This window comes from Ahaetulla prasina, chromosome 2 (genome assembly GCF_028640845.1).
Source record: "Ahaetulla prasina isolate Xishuangbanna chromosome 2, ASM2864084v1, whole genome shotgun sequence".
NCBI classification, from domain to species: domain Eukaryota; kingdom Metazoa; phylum Chordata; class Lepidosauria; order Squamata; family Colubridae; genus Ahaetulla; species Ahaetulla prasina.
This window is the reverse complement of record NC_080540.1, coordinates 13,866,906-13,890,590: the sequence shown is the minus strand read 5'-3', so window position 1 is coordinate 13,890,590 and position 23,685 is coordinate 13,866,906. Positions and strand designations below refer to the sequence as shown.

At 44.3% G+C, this 23,685-nt stretch overlaps 1 protein-coding gene across 1 annotated transcript in view; it reads right to left on the bottom strand.

Moving 5' to 3' along the window:
• The window catches only part of LOC131190378 (uncharacterized), a 147,154-nt gene that overhangs the window by 49,401 nt on the left and 74,068 nt on the right, over positions 1–23,685 (bottom strand). The window contains exons 17-19 of the mRNA XM_058167698.1: positions 20,248–20,297; positions 17,508–17,689; positions 2,977–3,056 (exon numbers count right to left, since the gene is read on the bottom strand). Coding sequence (XP_058023681.1) covers positions 2,977–3,056; positions 17,508–17,689; positions 20,248–20,297 — 312 coding nt within the window. The remainder of the gene's footprint in view (positions 1–2,976; positions 3,057–17,507; positions 17,690–20,247; positions 20,298–23,685) is intronic.

The window sequence follows — 23,685 nt, the reverse complement described above, 5'->3', positions numbered from 1 at the left end:
AGAGGCTTTCTAGGAGCCTGGGGAGGGTGAAAATGGCTTTCCCCACACCCCCGGAGGCCCTCTGGAGGCCAGAAACAGCCTGTTTCCTGACTTCTGGTAGGCCAGGAAGGCCTGAAAATCAGCTGGCCGGCACGCACATGCGTGGTGGAGCTGAGATAGGGCAACGCTCACATGCCCACAGATATGGCTCCGCATGCCACGTGTGGCACACATGCCATAGGTTCGCCATCACGGCCCTATACCATAACAGACAAATGGCTGTCCAATCTCTTCTTAAAAACTTCCAGTGTCGGAGACTCAGCCAATCTCATAGTACGCATGTTGTACTCTGACAATAAAAGGATTGAATTGAATTGTGTTATTGATCCACAAATGATCACCGTACTACAAAAAATTTTTTTGAGACTTTGGAAAAAGTTCAGAGAAGAGCAACAAAGATGATCAAAGGCCTGGAGACTAAAACATATGAAGAATGACTGCAGGATTTGGATTTGGCTAGTCTAAAGAAAAGAAGAATTAGGGGTGACATGATAGCAGTCTTCCATTAGTTGAGGGACTGCCACAAAGAAAAGAGGGTAAAATTATTTTCCAAAGCACCAGAGGTCAGGACGAGAAACAATGGATGGAAACTAATCAAGGAGAGAAGCAACCTGGAATTAAGGAGAAACACCCTAATAGTGAGGACAATTACTGTATTTTTCATAGTTATAAGACGCTCCGGACTATAAGACGCACCTACCTTTTTTGGTGAGGAAAACAAGAAAAAGAAATCTGCCGCTGAGCAATTTTGCCTCAATGCAGCAAACAGCCTGCTTTACTTTCATTTTCATTTTCAGCATAGCTTGATTAGCACAAGAAAAAAAAAATCTGCTCCCAGCAATTTACCTCCTTGCAGCAAAAGAGCTGAGAGTCAGGAGGCCAATCCAACAGACAATCAACTTGTGCTAATTAGGCTGTGCTGAAGCTGAAATGGGCTGTTTCTTCTTGCTGCTTGCTGCAATGAGTAAATTGCTGGGAGGCAGAGGCTAAAGCAGGGGTTCTCAACCTGTGGGTCGGGACCCCATTGGGGGTCAAATGACGATTTGCCAGGGGTCGCCTAAGACCATCGGAAATATGGGAAGTATACTTGCGAGTCGAAGAATCACGCTCCAATAGTTGACTCCACAAGCCAGCTGCATGCTCTTCAAATCGCTAGCCGAATTCGGCTTCAGGCACAATGAATTAAAAAAAGAGAAATCTTTGCTCTGATGTCTCCCTCTCAAGCCAGCTGCAATCACTCCCAATCGCTAGCCTAATCTGGCTTCAGGCACGATATACTTAATAGCGGAGGAGTCTCCGCTTTAATGCCTCTGTCCTCAAGGCAATCGCAAGCAGTTCAGATCGCTAGCCAATACGGCTTCAGGCGCAATAAATCCAAAATGAAACTAATTTTATGGTTGGGGTCGCCACATCGTGGGGAATTGTATTAAAGGGGTCGCCACATCATGGGGAATTGTATTAAAGGGGTCGCAGCGCTATAAAGATTGAGAACCACTGGGCTAAAGGGTGGGGGGGCCAGTGGATGGGTAGGGCTACGCACCTAAATTTTCTCCCCCTTTTAGGGGGGGAAAAAGGTGCATCTTATATTCCAAAAAATACAGTAACCAGTGGAACAGCTTGCCTCCAGAAATCGTGACCGGTCCATCACTGGAGGTTTTTAAGAAGAGACTAAACTTCTTATCTGAAATGGTATAGGTTCTCCTGCTTCAGTAGAGGGCTGGATTAGAAGACCTCCAAGGCCCCTTCCAGATTCTATTCTATTCTATTCTATTCTATTCTATTCTATTCTATTCTATTCTATTCTATTCTATTCTATTCCATTCCACTCCACTCCACTCCATTCCATTCCATTCCATTGGCAAGTTGTTCCACTAATTGTACTGACAGTCACGAAATTTCTGTTTCTTTCTACCTTGGTTCTCTCTGTGGTTAGCTTGGATCAAATATAGATTCTAAAGGCGAAGAGGATTGAATGGGAATTCTGTGTAGGATTAGAATTCCAAACAGAGAATTGACCTAAGTTTTGAACCTCTGGAATGCTATATAGATGGCTTCAAGCACCTAGTTGATAATTGCTGGATTTCCACTTTAATGAAAGATTTCCAAGTATCTGTAATAAACCTAGCTTATCAAACAACTGTGTCCTTGAATCTTTAGCATTTGAGTCAGAGGGCCAGAAACTGTTTTATGTTCTCAGGAATCAGAATTTGAAGTCAACAACAAGCTAAAGTTAAATTCCAGCTAAATGCAATGATAAGCCTTAAATCGGGACACCCGAGGAGGTCAATAAAGTCAAGATGGTAATGCAACCACATGTTTGAAGCCTACTTCTGAGGGACGTGGTGTTATATAAAGGTAGCCTTTGAACACAACTGAGACCAAAACATCTGTCGCTAAGTGAGACTGTTGTTAAGTGAGTTTTGCCCCATTTTACGACCTCCAAAGCATCTGAGGATAGGACAAGAAGCAATGGGTGGAAACTAATCAAGGAGAGAAGCAACTTAGAACTAAAGAGAAATTTCCTGACAGTTAGAACAATTAATCAGGTGGAACAACTTGCCTCCAGAAGTTGTAAATACTCCAACATTGGAAGTTTTTAAGAAGAGATGGGATAATCATTTGTCTGGAGTGGTGAAGGGTTTCCTGCCTAAGCAGGGGTTGGACTAGAAGACCTCCAAGGTCCCTTCCAACTCTGCTATTCTATTCTATTCTATTCTATTCTATTCTATTCTATTCTATTCTATTCTATATATGAGTCAGTTGCCAGGTGTCTGAATTTTGATCACATGACCATGGGGATGCTGCAACGGTCATAAGTGTGAAAAACGGTCATGTCACTTTTTTCAGTGCCATTGTAACTTCGAATGGCCACTAAATGAACTGTTGTTAGTTGAGGACTGCCTTTACTCCATGAGGCAAGATTCCCTCCTTTCTCACTGGCTGTCCAAAAATCACAAATATCTGCTGGAGATTGCAAGAGTGCAAGGAAAGAACTAGATCCAATCTTGGCACTTGGCCTTGGAAAGAAAACACGGGGCACATGGTCAAAAAAGTCAAGATGGCAGCTGTGGTGCCCCTGCCTGTCACAATGTGTGTAATAGAGCAGGGGTCTCCAACCTTGGCAACTTTAAGACTTGTGGACTTCAACTCCCAGAATCCCTCAGCCAGCTTTGCTGGCTGAGGAATTCTGGGAGTTGAAGTCCACAAGTCTTAAAGTTGCCAAGGTTGGAGACCCCTGTAATAGAGAGTGCAGGCTGTTACTAAAATGAATTATGGGGAGGGGTCCTTCGTGAGCAATGATGTCCCTGTGGAGCAGCATTTTTTAACCTTGGCCGCTTCATCATGTGTAGACTTCAACTCCCATAATGCCCCACACTGACTAGGGAATTCTGGGAGTTGAAGTCCATACATCTTGAGACTGCCAAGACTGAGAAAAGCTGCTTTACTGAGAAACCACCTGGGCCTTTCGGTGCCGTTGACTTAAACTCCCAGCATCCCTCACCATTAGCCTTATACACTGGAGGTTGCTGGGAAATGAAGTCCGGCAATATTTGGTAAACTAAGGATTACACGCCCTTGAGAGACAATTGGTTTATCTTTTGTAAGTATGCAAGGGTGCACACATTTATAGAAAGGGATGGTGTAATATTGACAATTCTTTCTATTGGGAAATGTCCAGATGAAAGCTGCAGGTCTGTCAATAACCCTGCAATTTAGTGTACTTAATCTAATGGCTAATCCAGTTTGTTCAGGAAGGACTGTTTCTGAAAATCCCATAAACCTCAAACCAATAGTCATAAACTTTCTGAATCTTGAGCTGTGTTATTTCTGATAGAAGGAGACCAAACAAACAAAAACCACTATAAATGGCCTAAAAACTGATTACAGTCTTGCAAAAAAAAAAAAAAACTAAAAGAGAATACAATCACTGTGCTTTTTAACTTTACTTGTGCTAAATCTCAGCTTAATTCTTACTGAGATATGCTTAGCCTTGTATAAGCTGCTGTTAAAATGCAGTAGCAAAAGCAAAAAACGTTTAGGTGTCAAAACTGTGGATGCAATATGTCTTTTTGTTTATGTGTCCTTTACACAGGCATATATATTTGATGCATACCCAATAGGTTTCATATTGATTCTTACAAGGAAGTTTTCAGCATACTGTAAGGCATTTGCCAGTTCTAAAGCATGGTGTGATATCTTGGGTTTTTCCCTTTTTCCAGTGTATGCAAAGTTATATAAAGGCAAAAGCTATCACTTCATTTATTTCATTAATCTTATTTGTTCGTTTAATTTACACAAACTGCCCATCTCAAACACATGATTCTGGGCAGCTAGCAATCTTTAAAAACAAACTAACAGTGCGCTTGCTAAAAACAGGCACACTGAAAAAAAACCCTTAATGTCAGAAAGAGAGGTTTATGAGCAAATACATCTTTCCATAAATCAGAGAACGAGCTAGGCTTATAAACCTCTCTTTCTGACATTATGCTTTTCCAGTGCAATTATTTTTAAGAAGGACTATAAATGGTTGTTATTTTGTTTCTAAAGGTTGCTGGCTGTCCAGAATCATGTGTTTGAGATAGGCAGCTGTATAAATTAAACAAACAAATAAGATTAATAAATAAAATCTAAGCCATTGCCCTTATACTGTATAGCTTTTCATAAACTTGGAAAAGGGGAAAAACCCAGAAGATCACACCATGCTTAATGAATGACATGCCTTACAATATGCTGAAAACTTCCTCGTAAGAATAAATATGAAACCTATTGTGTATGCCTCAAATATATAAGTCTATGTAAAGGATTCATAAACAGAAAAATCTAGTGCATTCACAATTTTGACACCTAAATGGTTTTGAAACACATCCAAGGCATTTGAACAGATTTTGAAACAGACCTTTGCCCATTTGTGGCTTTTCAAATGTGCAATTCAGAAAGGAAATGAAAACGTTTGATTTCAAAACTCAAAATTCCTTTTGAAAGCTTTCTCACCTCTTAGATTCCAAGTGCTAAAGATTCTATCTCTTGCTCATTTTTCATAAGCATTGCCTATAGAAGTGGTCAAATAAGGTCACCTGTAGGCGACCACATTATCATCACTGAATGTTGGTTCTTAAAAACTGCCTCTTATTGAAGAACCCTTATAAGTCACCCAATCTTTCTGCATGTCAAAAAGCAGCTAGAAATAATTTTTATTGAACTATGATTAGCAGGATGCACAGAGAAAAAAACATAGAAAGTACAAAACATAGAAAGTACAAAGTCACAGTTTACACACACAAATTTACCATGCATAAAATGTTGCCATATAGTGGCCTCTTGCTATTGAGATAAAATTTTAATCCATTCAAATTTGATAGAATTGTGGTTCCTCTGACATTTCATTATTCTAACTTTATGATTTGTTTATTTTTTTAGGGTAGCAATCGTGCTAAAATCAAATAGACAATCCATCCCTTATTTAGAAGATGTCAAAAAAAAACCAAAACACAGTTATGCAAAATACAAGTAGCAAAGACTGGAAAACAGGAGAAAGCAGCAAATATTGATTAGCAAAGAGTTCCAGCAGCAGAACTGAAAAAAAGGAAACTTCAAAAACTTCATTATTTTCATGTGACAACTCTTCTCCTACACCCTTGTGGCATCATTTTCAGAAGGACAAAAGTCTGAGAAGTTTCAGGTTTCAAGAGCCATTAGCTTCCTCCCAGCACAACCTTGCTCTGGGCACCTGGAAGAAGTTCACCAGGTGTTTCTCGAATCTTTTATCTTACCTGTGCCAAGTGCCCCAAGGACAATGGCGATGAAAAGGAGTGGACGAACCCTCTGCATTCCTGCCTCTCTTTCCCGTCTGTCTTTCAGTTTCTCTGTTGCTCCTTTGCTACTCCTCTGCTACTGACAGCAGCGATGCAGGGCAGCTGCTTATGAAATGTTGATTTTCCTCCCTCCAAACGTGTTGTTGGCTAACCCCACCCCGAAAAAGCAGCTGAGTTTTGGGAAATAACACAGTCTATTAAGCAATTCTAGAGTCTGGTGGGAGACGGGTGAGGCCAGAAAACCTTGGTCTGCAGGTGGACAGGAATTCCCAAGGTTTGGGGGGGAATGAAATTGGGAAAATCTGAGTCGTGGAGGCAGGAAAAGAGGAAAGGTCATTTGGGAAATCCCCAGATTTAATATCACAAAGGAAAGTTTCACAATTGGAATTATGCCAGAGGATTACTGCAATGTATCAGGTCCCTGCTATTGCTAAGCAATGGATCTAGCCTGGAGCCCAGGCGCATGGTTTTTATTCACCAACTATTTGCTCTTCTAGTCTTCCACCATTTATCAAGCCAAACTACAAATACAAATAGCATTTTTTTTTTGGCATGTGACTATCAAAAATAGTTTCTAAAGACTTACAGTTCTTTATCTGCAAGGACTATGACCACAATATGAAGTCTAACTGATTTAGACTCAGGATAATTGATCTCAGGATCGCCTGGCAATAGGCAGTGCAAACAAAAGTACGGAAGACGCACATGGTCTGAAACAATCCTTCAAAACAAGGAGAAACAACGGAGTTTCGGAGTTTCGTGGCAACATTAAGTGTGAAGAGATTGGACAACCATTTGTCTGAAATAGTATACTATAGGGCAGTGATGGTTAACCTTTTTGGTGCCGAGTGCCCAAAGCGCGCACGTGTGTATGTGTGTTAATGCAGCCCCAATCCCCAAAATGCAATGCAAGTGCCCCCATGCATGCGCCCTGACCCTGCTACTACTACTACATGGGCTATATTGCTCTTGTATTGTATAGATCAGCCCGTTTGGACAATCACCTAAATATGAGCCAGCAGTTTGCTGCAGCTGTCAAAAAAGCCAACACAGTTCTGGGCTGCATTAACAGAGGGATAGAATCAAGATCATGTGAAGCATTAATACCACTTTATAATGCCTTGGTAAGGCCGCACTTGGAATATTGCATCCAGTTTTGGTCTCCACGATGTAAGAAAAGATGTTGAGACTCTAGAAAGAGTGCAGGGAAGAGCAACAAAGATGATAAGGGGACTGGAGGCTAAAACATATGAAGAACGGTTGCAAGAACTGGGTATGCCTAGTTTAATGAAAAGAAGGACTAGGGGCAACATGGTAGCAGTTGTTCCAATCTTCGAGGGGCTGCCACAAAGAAGAGGGAGTCAATTTATTCTCCAAACCAACAGAAAGCAAGACAAGAAGCAATGGATGTGTGGAAACTAAACAAGAAAGGAAGCAACCTAGAACTAAGGGAAAACTTCCTGACAGTTAGAACAATTAATCAGTGGAGCTGATTGCTCCAACTCTGGAAGTTTTTAAGAAGAGATTGGACAGCCATTTGTCTGAAATGATAGGCTTTCTGCCTCAGCAAGGGGTTGGGCTAGAAGACCTCCAAGGTCCCTTACAACTCTGTTATTCTGTTCTGTATAGAGGAAAGTGAAAGCTTCTGAGATTGAAATGCTGCATTTGATTAATCCAAGGTTAATGACCCATGCGACACAGTGGCTCAGGGGCTAGGATATTGAGCTTGTCGATCGAAAGGTCGGCAGCTCAGCGGTTCGAATCCCTAGTGCTGCCATGTAACGGGGTGAGCTCCCGTTACTTGTCCCAGCTTCTGCCAACCTAGCAGTTTCGAAAGCACGTAAAAATGCAAGTAGAAAAAATAGGGACCACCTCTGGTGGGAAGGTAACAGCGTTCCGTGCGCCTTTGGCGTTGAGTCATGCCGGCCACATGACCACGGAGACGTCTTTGGACAGCGCTGGCTCTTCGGCTTTGAAATGGAGATGAGCAGCGCCCCCTAGAGTCGGCAAGGACTAGCATGTATGTGCGAGGGGAACCTTTACCTTTACCTAATGACCCATGCAGATTTTTCAGAATTGTGGGCAATAGGGTCTCTCCCTCCCTCCCTCCCTCCCTCCCTCTCTCTCTCTCTCTTTTGCTGGAAATACCATAAGATAGTATTGTTTCCCAAGTTTTCTTTTTGCACATTTAGTGGCAGTAAAGCTAAATGATAGAAACGGAGGAGAGCTTTGTCTTGCAAAGGCCTATTGTGTCCATTTGCACTTTATCTTTTTTCCTTGATAAATAATTGGACAACCAAACCCTGACCTTCTTATCAAATGGTGGCCTGATGAAACTAGTTGTTGGCCAAATGGGCTGATCTATACAATACAATAGCAATACAGCCCATGTAGTAGTAGGGCTATGTCGCTATTATCCTTCTCATCTGCTTATCCTTCTCATCTTCTCATTTTTACTACTATGTTCTCCTATTGATGTGTTCTGATATATCAGTCGTTCAATCAATCGATCAGAACAGAGCTGGAAGGAACCTTGGAAGTCTTCTAGTCCAGAGGTATCCAAACTTGGCCCTTTGAAGAATGGTGGACTTCAACTCCCAGAATTCCCCAGCCAGCATGAGCTATAAACATGAGCAAGTTGCTTGCTGGGGAATTCTGGGAGTTGAAGTCCACCACTCTTCAAGGGGCCAAGTTTGGACATCCCTGTTCTAGTCCAACCCCCTGCTCAAGCAAGGGACCTTGTACAATTTCAGACAAATGGCTGTCCAGTCTCTTCTTAAAAACCTCCTGTGATGAAGCACCCACAACGTCTGAAGGAAAAGCCCTTCCACTGGTTAATTGTCCTCACTATTAGGAAGTTTCTCCTTAATTCCAGGTTGCTTCTCTCCTTGGTTAGTTTCCATCCATTGCTTCTTCTCTTGCCTTCTGGTGCTTTGGAAAATAAGTTGACTCCCTCTTCTTTGTGGCAGCCCCTCAAATACTGAAAAGTGGCTATCATGTCACCTCTAGTCCTGTTGTGATCCAGGCCCAGGTAGGTAGTAAGAAACTCAGTCCGTGAAACAAACAAACAAACTTTATTCGAACAGCTGAGAATTATTTCATTCCCAGTATAGTTCAACTAAATTAAAACAAATTCCTCCCAACACAAATTCCTCCTCCTGGTCCAATTAGGCAAACTGCCAAAGGCCTTTCTTGGCAAACGTTCAGAAGTCACAAAAATAAATGCAAGATGTAGATGAAGCAGAAGACGAAGCTACCAACATTGTTTTCCAGCAAAGACCAAATGCTGTTGCTGGTCTGTTTTAAGCCTTATGGGAGGGGCCAATCATCTCTTGGTCCTACTCCTGAGTTGTCCTTTTTGCTTGAGCTGCTCTTGCCTTCTGGCAGCTCTTCTCATGCGTGCATTAGGAACAGGCTCCTCCTGTTCCTCTGCCTCACTACTATCAGTCTCTGGAGGCTCTGGAGTCCGCACCTCGCTCCCCAATGGCCCTGGCCCCATCTCAGCCTCATCGCTGTCTGATTTTGTTGCCAGCTCTGCAGGCTGCTGGCAGACCACAAGTTCTTCTTTTCTCTAGACGAGCCATATCCAGTTCCCGCAACTCTTCTTCATATCTTAGTTGCTCTTCTCTGCACTTTTCCCAACATCTCAATATCTTGTTTGTAATGTGATGACCAAAACTGGATGCAGTAAGTATTCCAGATGTGGTCTTACTAAGGTTTTATAAAGCGGTATTAATACTTCACATGATTTTGATTCTATGCCTCTGTTTTTACGACCAAGGATTGTATTAGCTTTTTTGGCTGCTGCTGGCTTTGTAGCATGGCTTTGTATTAGCAGACTGTTGTTTGTATCTTACGGTTTATGATTGTATCTTATGATTTGTGATCTGTGACTTATCACTTTGTTGTTTGTGTGTACACTGAGAGCTTATGCACTGGGGATAAATTCCTTGTGTGTCCAATCACACTTGGCCAATAAAGATTATTCTTCTCTAGGTAGGCCTCTAAAGTTAACCAGATTCTAAAAATCAGGATATCATTTTCATTTTGGTATATTTAAAGACTTGGCTGAAAAAAAGAAACTCTCAAAGGATAAAGGAAACTGTAATTTATTCTCAACCTGGCAGCCGGATTTGCTATGGGCAGGATACTGGACATGAAGACATCGAAGTATATTCAGATGTTGAACAACTACTTACATTATAAGCCGGATTTACCAAATAATCCAGAATTGCCAGAGCAGATTCTTCACAGCTGTCATTAAAAGAGCCAGGCAAACTGATTTTACAGCCTACAGGTACTCCTCAACGTATGACCACAATTGAGCCCAACATTTACGTTGCTGTGAGAAATTTGTTAAGTGAGTTTTGCCCAGTGGTGAAATCCAATTTCTTTTACTACCGGTTCTGTGGGTGTTGCTTGGTGGGCGTGGTTTTGCTTGGTGGGTGTGGCTTGGTGGGCGTGGCAGGGGAAGGATAGGGCAAAATCTCCATTCCCACCCCACTCCAGGGGAAGGATACTGCAAAAGCTCCATTCCCTCCCTACTCTGGGGCCAGCCAGAGGTGGTATTTGCCGGTTCCCCAAACTACTCAAAATTTCCACTACTGGTTCTCCAGAACCTGTCAGAACCTGCTGGATTTCACCCCTGGTTTTGCCCCATTGTACGACTTTTCTTGCCACATTAAGTGAATCACTGCAGTTGTTAAGTTAGTAGCACGGTTGTTAAGTGAATCTGGTTTCCCCCTTGACTTTGCTTGTCAGAAGGTTGCAGGTGATCACACGACCCCAGGACACTGCAGCTGTCATAAATGCGAGTCAGTTGTCATGCATCTGAATGTAAGCCGCATGACCATGGGGATGGTACAACGGTCATCAGTATGAAAAATGGCCATGTCACTTTTTTCAGTGCCATTGTAACTTCGAACCTTCACTAAGTGAACTGTTGTAAGACGAGAACTACCTCTATTTCACTAGCTGTGCCATATAGCAGGGCAGCCATGTTAGTCTGGGTTAGCCACAGACGGAGTCCAATAACACCTTTTCAAACAAACGTGTTATGTTCGGGAAGTAACGAGGCTGGAGACCAGGGTAGTGACAACAGCTCTTTAATATAGGATGAACCCAGCAACAGGCTGGGGGAAAAACCTCTCCTTTTATACTGTTCTGCTGGAGGCTTCGTCCAATCAGCAACGTGCTGATTTCCCGCTCAAATATTTAAGGGTACAAGCATGAATACATAACACTCCTCCCCTCCCAGAAAACACTTTGCCTCTATTTACATATTTATTTACATGTTATTTTTCGACGTAGTCACGCAAATAACCTGGGCGTCTCCTAGTTCTTTCTGACCTGCGCGGTTCAGTTCTGGGTGGTGTTTTGAGCTGGTCGGAGGGGCTGTTTTCTCCTCCCAGCTCTTTCTCTGAGCCAACGGGCTCTGGATTATGGGCTGACTCTTTTTCTTGGCCATCCGGCCTTGGATTACTTCTGAAACTTTCCCAGCTGTTTCCCTCGGGAACCTGATGGCGTCGCTGGAACTCTGGGACCTCAGCTAAGTCTTGCGCCTCCCCCGGGTCATTGTCAGCTGTGAATTCAGATTGGTATTGGTCATGATTTGTTTCATTTGGTTCGGTTTGATCAGTTATTCGTTTCCTTAACTGATCTATGTGGCGCCTCCACACTCGGTTGTCTGGTAGCTCTACCACGTACGATTTTGGCCCGGTTATCTTTATTATTTGGCCTGCGAACCAACTAGGGCCGTCCCCATAGTTACGGGCCCACACCCGGTCGCCTATGCTCATTTCCCTTGTCTTTTCTAGTTCCCCCTTGTAACCCTCTGGCGTGTAATGGGGATTCAAACGGTCAAGTGGGCACCGGAGTTTCCGTCCCATTAGTAATTCGGCTGGGCTTTTTCCGGTGGCCGTGCTTGGGGTTCTGTGCTGGACGGCTAGGAAAAAGTCTATCTTTGTTTGCCAGTCACCTGGCTTGAGCCTGGACAATGCCTCCTTAGCGCTCCGGACGGAACGCTCTGCAAGGCCATTCGACGCAGGGTGGAAAGGCGCAGAGAGGGCATGTCGGATGCCCTCCTCTGCCAGGTATTCTTCAAACTGGGCTGCCGTGAATTGAGGCCCATTGTCGGACACCAGAGTGTCCGGCAACCCGTGAGTTGCGAATAGGTGGCGCAGGGTTGCGATTACTGCTTCGGCCGTAGTGGATTTCATGAGTATGATCTCCAACCATTTAGAGAATGCATCAACCACCACTAGGAACGTTTGGCCGTGGAAAGGGCCAGCAAAATCAATGTGGATTCTTGACCAGGGCCCTTGGGGCTTTTCCCATTCCCTGACTGGGGCCGTTGGGGGTAGAGGTCTGGACTCTTGGCAAGCCTGGCATTTCCCTACCCTCTCAGCAATCTCTGCGTCCATGAGTGGCCACCACACATAGCTTCTAGCTAATCCCTTCATCCTTACGATCCCTGGGTGACCCTCGTGGAGGAGGTCCAATACCTTTTCCCTTAATTTATCAGGAATTATTACACGATCACCCCATAACAGGCACCCCCCTTGAGCCGAGAGCTCATCTCGTTTTTTAACAAATTCTTTGAACTGCTCGCCCGCGCAGCGGGCCACCTCTCTGTACCCAACCGAGTACAGTCCTTAACACAATGTCGGTATGATGCCGAGCCACTTCCTTAGATGTGACTGGGCCAGAGTCCAAAGAGTCAATAAGTAGGATGGGCGTCCCGGAGTGGGGTCTTGATCGCCCTGGTAGTGGGCATCGGCTTAACGCGTCTGCATGCCCCACTTCTTTTCCTGGTCGATGCTGCAGCTTGTGCAGTAAGCGGCTAAGAATATAGTCCATCGGGTCAAGCGTGGCGAAAGTGCCACAGGCGTTGGGCGGTCGCCAGCCAGTATCCCCAGTAGCGGTCTGTGGTCAGTCACGATTTCAAAATTCCGCCCAAAGACATACTCGTGGAATTTTTTGACCCCTGACACAATGGCTAGTGCTTCTTTGTCTAATTGGCTGTAGTTCCTCTCTGGGGAGGACATCGTTCTAGAATAAAAGCTATAGGGGCTTCTGTGCCGTTTGAAGTCTATGGCTGAGCACAGCCCCACCCCATAAGGGAGGCATCGCAAACCAACACTAGGGGTAGTGAGTTGTGATATTGGATGAGCAGGCTATCACTTGAGAGCAGGTTCTTTACTGCTTCAAAAGCCCTATTTTCTGACTTTCCCAAGACCAAACAGTATTTTTCCTAAGAGCCTATGCAGCGGTTCCATAGCAGTTGCTTTGTTCTTTAAAAGACCGCATAGAAATTCACCAACCCCAGGAATGCCTGCAGCTCTGCTTTGTTTTTGGCGCTGGAGCCTTCCTAATTGCCTTAACCTTGCTCTCAGTAGGGTGAATTCCTTTCTTGTCTATCCGGTAGCCCAAGAAATCGACGGATTCGACCCCTATCTGGCATTTGTTTGCCTTGACTTTTAATCCGGCTGTCCGGAAAATCCCCAAAACCTTCCTTAAACGCTCCCCAATTCCTCCATGTTTTCCCTGAAATTAGGACATCATCAAAGTAGGGACTACCCTGGGAGCCCCTGCAGTAGTCGTTCCATTAGGTTTTGGAACAACCCTGGTGCCACACTGACCACAAATTGCTATCGATAGCACTTGAATGCCCCCCTGTGCGTTACAATCGTTTGGGCTTCGGCTGTGCGGGCGTCTACGGGCAGTTGCTGGTAGGCTTGGGCCAAGTCTAACTTCGCAAAGACTTGCCCTTGCCCCAAGGAGTGCAATAAGTGTTGCACCACAGGAACCGGGTAAGCGCTTTTCTGTAAGGCTTTGTTAAGCGTCGCCTTGTAGTCAGCGCAAATTCTAATTGACCCGTCCGACTTTATTGGGGTGACGATTGGCGTCTCCCACTTTGCGTGATCGACTGGCACCAGAATCCCCTGATTTATGAGCTTGTCCAGCTCCTTATCGATTTTTGGTTTTAGGGCAAAAGGGACTCTCCTCGCCTTAAGCCTAATGGGGGCTACCTGGGGGTCTAAGTTGAAGGAAATAGGGGTCCCCTTGTACTTGCCCAGGCAGTCCTTGAAGACATCTTCGAACTCGTTAAAGAGAATGTCTTTCAGGTTACAGTCACTTCTGTAGATGCCAGTCACTCCCATGCCCAGGGCACGAAACCAGTCTAGTCCCAGCAGACTGGGCAGAGTTCCTTCGACGATCGTGATGGGCAGGGTCTTCTTGTGTGGACCGTACTCGACTCGGACGGAGGTGGTCCCTCGAACAGGGATGCGATTCCCTGGTAGTCGTGGACTCGTAGCCGTTGTGCTTGCAGGTGGCGCTTGACGGACGGCAGCGACTTCGCCAAAGTGTCCCAGGACATGATGGTGATCGCTGATCCCGTGTCTACTTCAAGCCGCACCGACTCTCTATTTTTGGCTTGGTGAAGATCTTCTTCTCCACTTGGGTCGAGGCGCGCCTATGACCACCGTTGTTTGGTTGGAATCCGCGCTTTTTGTTTGAGCCAATCGCTGGTCGCCTTGCCGATTCCGCGCTCTGATTGGCCGATTTGAATTTTCGGCGGAAGGTTGGGCCGCTCGACAAACTTGGGCTAGGTGCCCTTTCTTCCCACCGCCGACATGTCGCGTCCTTAAACTTGCAGCGTTGGCGCTGGTGTTGACCCCGCAGCTTCCGCATTCGCCTTGGTCCCCTTTGTCGCGTTTCTCGGTGCGGCAGACCCTTCCTCATCTTCACCGCCGGATTCGGTCTGAACCTCCTCCTGGTGCACCGGAGTTGCCTTCGCCGCCTTTGTGGGACCGGCTTCTGCAGTGTCTCTGCCGCTTGGGAGGACATTTCATGTGCTCTGGCTTCGCCCAGAGCGTGGCCAGCGTTAGGTTGCTCTTTGCTAGCAGCCGCCGCCGCAAACGGATGTCTTTGACCCCTCGGATGAGTTGCTCGAGGAGCACCTCGCCCAGGTCACGGTATCCGCAGTCCTTGGACGCTTTCTTAGGGCGGCCATGTAGTCACCGGCGGATTCGCCTCCATCTGTCTTCGCCTCCGAATTCAAACCGCCGCACGTATTTGGACGGCGCGGCGGTGGTTTTTAGTAAAGTCTGTAAAGTTGGCCACGACACCGACTGCAACGGCGTTGGCTCTGCCAGGGCTTCCGCGATATCAATGACCTCCGGACCACAGTGGCTTAGGAAATAAGCCCTTTTTCGGTTATCTGGAACTCCGTGCAGTTTGTTGGCTTCTAGGAAGCTTTCGAAACGGGTCATATACGTTCCCCATTTCTCTTTAGCCGGGTCAAACTGTGCGGGCGGAGTGTAACTGGCCATCTCCGCTTTTCTGCCCTGGGTTTGCTGGGTTCGGGTCTATCGTGCTTCAGCTCGGTTCTGGTTCTCCTCAGCCTCGAGATCCCACCTTCGTCGCCAATGTTATGTTCGGGAAGTAACGAGGCTGGAGACCAGGGTAGTGACAACAGCTCTTTAATATAGGATGAACCCAGCAACAGGCTGGGGGAAAAACCTCTCCTTTTATACTGTTCTGCTGGAGGCTTCATCCAATCAGCAACGTGCTGATTTCCCGCTCAAATATTTAAGGGTACAAGCATGAATACATAACAAAACGCACTTCATTAAGAGTTGATTGGAACTGGGCAGCCTCCAAATGGAATAAATACGTATAAATTGAGCTGTAAACAACAAACATTTATGCCCAGGGATGTCCGTAGGATATGAGCAAAAAGATGGCAACCTTGATGGTCTTTGACTAAAGTTCTGCCTATTTTTAAAGTACATTGCATTAAAGTACAGGGCAACCTTTGATTGCATTGCTGCAGCTTCCATTATGACTTTTTGACCGTATGTACGGTATCTGCAGAGAACAACCCTGTTTAAGATAATACAGTTTTTTCCTAGATACTCCTTCCTAGAAGGGGAAAACTAGTAACAATAGCAGATTAACAGAATAACAGAGTTGGAAGGGACATCTAATCCAACCCCACCACCACCCACCCACCCAAGCAGGAAACCCGACACCATTTCCAACAAATAGCAGTCCAATCTCTTCTTGAAAGCTTCTAGTGGTGAAGCTCCCACAACTTCCGAAGGCAAAGCTGTTCCACTGGTTGATTGCTCTCACTGTCAGAAAATTTCTCATTTCTAGGTTGAATCTCTCCTTGGTCAGTTTCCGTCCATTACTCCTTTTCTGGCCTTCAGGTCAGGGGTGAAATTGACTTACCTTCCTTACCGGCTCGGAAGTCCACACGCCTCTCACACGCATCACCTTCATGCCTCGCGCGCACATGCGCAGAAGGTAAAAATCACATTACTTCCTGGTTAAAACCAGGAGGTAATGACACCCGGGCGGCAGGTGTCACCAGTGGTTCGGTAATCGCTACCGGATTTTGAGATCCGGTCAGAACTGGGAGCATTTCACCCGTTTCAGGTGCTTTGGAAAATAGCTTGAGCCCCTCCTCTCTGTGGCAGCCCCTCAAATATTGGGATACTTCTCTCATGTCTCCCTTGGCCCTTCTCTTCACTAGACGAGCCATGCCCAGTTCCTGTAACCTTTCTTCATATGTCTTAGTCTCCGGTCCCCTAATCATTCTGGTTGCTCTTCTCTGCACTTTTTCTAGAGCCTAATCTGGATAGAGGTAGCAAACCGTTTCTGGCACTTCAATATTTTGAATCATAAGCAGGGGTGAAATTCAAAGTTTTTCCCTACTGGTTCTGTGGGCGTGGCAAGGGAAGGATATTGCGAAATCTCCATTCCCACCCTTAGAGTGGTTGCCAGTTCTCCGAACTACTCAAAATTTCCGCTACCGGTTCTCCAGAACCTGTTAGAACCTGCTGAATTTCACCCCTGGTCAAAAGCATCCTGTGTGAAGCAGGAAGCAAGACTCTTTTAATTCAAAAATGCTTTGACTTATTTATTACTTCCTGGGAATTTCTAATAACCTTTTATTGTTAATTCCTGATATGTTTGTTTGCTCAAATACCTGTCTTTTCTCACACAAAGGCATAATTACAAACTATGAAATTACATTATGCAATGTGATAATGCAAAAAAAAAAACATCCCATAAAAAGGAACCACTTATGGCATTAAACACAAACATTCACAATAATTGGTATTAAGAGTCAACTGAGATTGCTACATGATCACCAATGTCTGATGACGGATATGGCACAAGAAGAAGAGTTATGCTACTCCACTGACAATTTATTTAATAGTAATTCTGCTGCCATGGTCTGTAAGAAGTCACAACAAACCGGGCAGAAAGAACAAGGAAGAATTGTGTTAATTAACATTAGAAAGCTTTAGGGGAAGGGGATTAACTTTTGAATAAATATTATACAAGGATTTTGGAAGAAGGCAAGCAAAGGTGCGTAATATATAGTATTATAGAAGGAACCATTGATTTAATTCTATTTTCAGCTGATTGGCATTTTTGCAATGTCTGTTTGAAGGACCTCTCAAGGCTCTGACACGATGAGCTTTGGACCAAATGAGGTTTTCAGCCTTCTGTTGAGAATATCAATTAGTTGAATCACAGATGCCATCAAGCTAATTTTCAATAAGCATGACGGAGATTGCTGGCTGGGCAAATGGTGTACCGAGTTCTGGTTAAGAGCAAATATTAGAAGTTCATTGCATGGGAATGAATCTCAAGGAGTTGTCCAGATGTTTTCTCAACCAATCCTGCACTTGAAACAGACTGATGTAGAAGTCTCGTGGTTTGTAGTCTTTGCTCGGCCGATCTCGTATCATCTCCCCATTGTCATTTTTATTCTGCCGTGTACATGGATCGTACGTGCCCCAGCTGATCACACCCACCTATCGGGAAAGACAAAGGAATGGTAAATAATAAACTAGATAACCTGGATCAGATCCAATGAGTCACTAATTGTAGTTATTAATTAGTGGTGAAATCCAAATTTTTTTACTACTGGTTCTGTGGGCGTGACTTGGTGGGCATGGTGTGGCTTGGTGGGCATGGCAGGGGAAGGGAAATTTCCATTCCCACCCCACTTCAGGGGGAGGATATTGCAAAATCTCCATTCTTACCCCATTCTGGGACCAGCCAGAGGTGGTATTTGCCGATTATCTGAACTACTCAAAATTTCCGCTACCGGTTCTCTAGAACCTGTCAGAACCTGTTGGATTTCACCCCTGTTCTTAATGCTCTTGGCCAACCTAAATCTCACTGTTTCTTGCCCTTCACCTGGGGTGGTTCTGAACAAGGAAGCATCCACCTTCCAGTATGATGTCAAAATGTACATCATGAGGTCATTCTGCAAGAGCTGTGGTGGCACAGCGGTTAGAATGCGGTATTGCAGGCTAACTCTATCCACTGTCAGGAGTTCAATCCTGACCGGCTCAAGGTTGATTCAGCCTTTCATCCTTCTGCGGTTGGTAAAATGAGGACCCAGATTGTTGGGGGCAATCTATGCTAACTCTGTAAAGAGCTTAGAGTTGGGTGTAAAGCACTATGAAGCCATATATAAGTGCTATGGCTATTTATCTTTTCATCATAATAGCAATAGTACTTAGATTTATATACCGCTTCTATACCGGTTTAGAGAGTCAGCATTATTGCTCCCAATAATCTGGGTCCTCATTTTACTGACCTCGGAAGGATGGAAGGCTGAGTCAACCTGGAGCCTGGTGAGATTCGAACAGCCGAATTGCAGGCAGCCGACTGTCAGCAGAAGTAGCAGAAGTAATATCGCACCCATGTGTGTCCAAGGTGGAGTTCTCATTGTGATGTCACAATGAACTTTTCATGACTTGCCCTTTTGCTTCCTCATGGGCACTTACTAATTGAACATATGTGGTAATGGAAACAGGGTTGAAATGATTGCCTGCCAGATGACCCTTCCAGAGAGGTTTTCATCCGATCTCACTTCTAAAAACATAGCCTATGACAGGGGTCTCCAAAGTTGGCAACTTTAAGACCTGTGGACTTCAACTGCCAGAATTCCTCAGCCAGCTGGCTGAGGAATTCTGGGAGTTGAAGCCCACAGGTCTTAAAGTTGCCATCTTTGGAGACCCCTGGCCTAGGTAGTGCTTGGTAGCCTCCTCCAGAGGCTGCGCCAACAGACTTGCATTTACACTCACCATAATCCAGTGTTGTGTAGTAGATAATGTGTAGCACTAAGCCTATGGTGGACTGTAGTGAATCACCTGTACAATACTATCGGTTTATTCTTATTTCTTCAACCACACATGTTGGCCGATCATTGTTGTTCTAACTTCTGCCTTCCGGACCTACCTTAAATTGAAACATTTTAAGGCAGGGGTCTCCAATCTTGACAACTTTAAGACTTGTGGACTTCAACTCCCAGAGTTCCTTAGCCAGCAAAGCTGGCTGAGGAATTCCGGGAGTTGAAGTCCACAAGTCTTAAAGTTGCCAAGGTTGGAGACCCCTGTTTTAAGGCATAAAAGGAGAGTAAGTGGGACTCTGCAGGAAAATTAAGGAAGATTTTTTAAAAAGGGGGGGAAGGACTGTTTGGGAAAAGAAGATCATAGAGCCACTGAGCCCCTCCTTCTGCTTAGTGCAAGAATCCAAGTAGAGCACACCCAAGAGAAAGTATCCTGATTTCTGCTGGAACACATCCAGGAAATGGGAGTCCGCTTCTTCCATTTTAGAGTCTTCCCCCTTGAGAAGAGCTTCCTGCTTATTAGAAAGATTTTCTAACACCCGCCCTGAGGAATCTTGCCTTTTCTCAGGCAAAGCATCTCAACTCTTCTCAGAGCATCTAAAGTAGGGGTGTCAAACTCAAGGCCCATGGGCTAGAGGGTTGCAGGAGGCCATCACAGCTGAAAACGGAGCTCACGAGGGCTGCAGGTGGCCCTCCTAAATTCCGTTTTCTCGGGCAGAAGGTTGCAGGAGGTTGCCGCAGCCAAAAACAGAGCTCGGGAGCTCGTTTTCGCTGGCAGAGCACTCGGGCCAGCACTGGCGCCCCCAACACGAGTGATATTGAGCTGGCCACGCCCACCCCGGTCCCCTGAGGTCAAACACAACCCTGATGCGGCCCTCAATGAAATCGAGTTTGACACCCCTTGATCTAAAGTTTGAGCAAATGTCCATCCCCACATATGCCATGATGAGGTTGCTATCACCCCCCACACACACACACACACCCTGAAGATTGCAAGACTTTGCGTAAGTTCACATACTGATCTAAGTTCTAACTACCACGGTCAAGCCGTACCACTGTAGTTAGTTTAATAAATCACAATTCTTTTTAAAAAACAAAAACAACAACCCAGGCTTAGGAAGAGGTAGGATCTCAAGGAGGGACTGGCTGGAGCCCAGATGAAAAGAGCTTTAACCAACTGACTTCGGGTACTGTACATGCCACATTCGAACCCAGTACATAATTTATTACCTGAAAATGTCTTTCTCTCTTTTCCACGAAGAGCGATCCCCCAGATTCACCTGTAAAATAGAGTAGAGTAGAGTAGAATAGAGTAGAGTAGGATAGGACAGGACAGGACAGGACAGGACAGGACAGAAAAGAGTAGAGTAGAGTAGAGAATAGAAAATAGGATAGGATAGGATAGGATAGGATAGGATAGGATAGGATAGGATAGGATAGGATAGGATAGGACAGGACAGAAAAGAGTAGAGTTTAGAGTAGAGTAGAGTAGAGTAGAGTAGAGTAGAGTAGAATAGAGTAGAGTAGAATAGAGCAGAATAGAGCAAAATAGAAAATAATAGAAAATAGAAATTAGAAAATAGAACAGAACAGTACAGAATTCGTTATTGGCCAAGTGTGATTGGAATGTTGCCTTCAGTGCATAAGCTCTCAGTGGGAGAAGTGAAATTAAACAAGAGGACAAATTTCACCACTTCTTGCCACCTCCAGGAGGAAAAAGTTCAAAAGTTCAGGCCTTGCAAAACTGCCCAAAACTTAACCGCCGATTAGATGAACAATAGAAGAAGGTCTCTTTCTTTCTCCCGGTCAGAGATCTATCTGTACATCTGGGGTCACCTAAGACAGAGGACTTCTAAACCTACAGACCTAAGGCCTCAGCTTACTCTGGAATTGTTTAAAGATAATTGTTTATTCCTCACTAGCCTTTTATCTCATGTAGATCATACGTCTTGGAATCCTTCCATCTGTGTTAAACATGGTTGCATTACTCCTACTGTTTCATTCGAAATGCCAGTTGATATCCTACGGTTGATAAAACCCAACAGCAAACTATTCTGGTCATCAAGATGCAACCTATGTCAACGAGTACATAGGGAAGCATTGTGTAATTCCTCCTCCTTCTCATTAATCAATGCACTGTAGGGTGAAGGACTGGGCTATGGATCATCACGTTCCATGCTGATCCATGTGGGTTGGTAGATAGATATTTTTGGACTTCCCAGTCTAGGGAGGAGAACGATGGTCTCAAAATATGATCCAATTAATGTCTCTGGAGATTCTCAGTCATCCAGGTCATGGTTGTCCCAAAGGTTTTTTTTTTTTCAAGAGGCAACTGGACTTTCTGGTTTTTCTTTGAAGACATTTTGCTTCTTATCCAAGAAGCTTCTTCAGTTTAAAGAAGCTTCCTCTTGAAAAAGCACCTTTGGGACATCCAATTAACTAAAAGGGAGACCGGAACTCATGGACTTCTGGCTTCTAAGCTAGTGGCCAGAAACACTAAACCAAAGGGGCCCTCAAAATTTCTACTTGGGCAGCAAGAAATGTACATTATTCCTACACCCATCTGTTCTTTTGCGTGGCTGAAACATACAAGGCACTGAACCAGGCACTCAGGTCATAGCAAGGGCTAGAAAGTTTACACAGGGAGGAGAAGGGTTCTACGAATAAAAGTTGCCATAATATCAATAAGTTGATTCAGCGTTTAAGGAAATACCCTGGACTGAAAAGACCTCTGTTATTAGAAAATATAATTATTTTCTATATTCTATATATTCTATATTTTCAGAAAATATAATTAGAAAATAGTTGGGAACGACTAGCATGTACGTGCGAGGGGAACCTTTACCTTTACGTATTAGAAAATATTTGCTCAGCTGGGACCAGCAATGAGATGCATCCAATCTTTCCTCCCCCCCACAGAATAAGATTATGTAACTTAAACTGTATGGATACTTATTAGAGGTGAAATTGGAGGAAGAACAAGTAAAAGAGACAATGATTGCTTGGGGGAAGAATTTTGGCCATGGGATAGATTTAGAGGCTTGGCAGAAATTGTGGCTGTATAATTAATTATAAAATGACAATGTCTACAGCATTTAAAGAGAATTTGTATAAGATGTTTTACAGGGGGCATTTACCTCCGACAAGAATTGCTAGAATGTTCAAAGACAAATCTGAAAAATGCTGGAAATGTCATCAGACACCTGGATCATACTACCACATGTGGTGGACATGTGTCGAAGTGAAAAGATACTGGACTAAAATACACACGTGGTTGGAAAAAAATGATCAAAAAACATATTGACTTTAAGCCAGAAGTTTTTCTGTTGGGAATTATACCTGAGATATATACTAGAGATATAAAATATTTGATTGTGAACATTACTACAGCAGCTAGGATTGTGTTTGCTAAAAACTGGAAAAATGAGAAATTACCTTCGCAAGATGAAATAATTAGAAAAATGACAGAATGTGCTGAGATGAGTAAGTTAACATTTGAAATCAGAGAGCAAGAAGATAAGCAATATTATAAAATATGGGATTTATTTTATAATTGGTTAGATGGAAAGATATGTCAGTAACGATAAATATAAGATATATGTATGAAAGAGATGTTTATTCTGTGAATGCACAGGAAGATATGCTAACACCCATGCAGCACGTTGTAATGAAATTGATTTGATGAGTTTTCTTTTTTACGTTTAAAATAAATTTAAAAAAAAAAGATTATGTAACTTATCACTCTGCCTAACTACCCAGCTCAGCACTGGTTGATTTCAACCTATACCAACGTTGACTTCCCATCTGCTATGATGCAGCTCTGTAGAACCTCTCCATGGTTCATTATCCCATTGATCGGGCCTTGGCCCCATTTTTGGGATCACGGGCTATTTGCCTGGATGGCCGTAGGACTGCTCTGAAGGCCATCTGCTGGGAGACTATTGGGCTTCCTTGGGCAGTTGGTGGGCCACTGTAAAAACAAACTGGCTAGATGGACAAGGGATTCAATCCAGCTGCATATTTCTTAGGTCGGCATTTCTCAATCTTGGCACAGTGAAGATGTCTTGACTTCAGCTCCCAGCCATCCTATGCTGGCTGAGGAATTCTGGGAGTTGCAGTCCAGACATCTTCACCTTGCCAAGGTTGAGAAACACTGACTTATGTCCATGTTCTTACATACAAAATTCAGCATGCTGTTCCTGGTTCTTTGCTTCTATCTATGAGGTAATTGAAGGGATCACTCATTGGCTTTATGATATCAGAACAGCCATGACGATAGATTAGATTACATTAGATTAATTAGATTAGATTAGATTAGATCAACAGAGTTGGAAAGGACCTTGTAAGTCATCTAGTTCAACCTCCCTGCCCAAGCAGGAAACCCTACACCATTTCCAACAAATGGCAGTCCAATCTCTTCTTGAAAGCTTCCAGTGATGAAGCTCTCACAATTTCTGAAGGCAAAGTTGTTCCATTGGTTGATTCTTCTCACTGTCTTATTTCTCTTTACTTCTAGGCTGAATCTCTCCTCGGTCAGTTTCCATCTATTATTCCTTGTCTGGCCTTCAGCTGCTTTGGAAAATAGGTTGACCCCCCTCCTCTCTGTGGCAGCCCCTCAAATATTGGAAGACTGCTATCCTGTCTCCCTGGTCCTTCCCTTCACTAAAC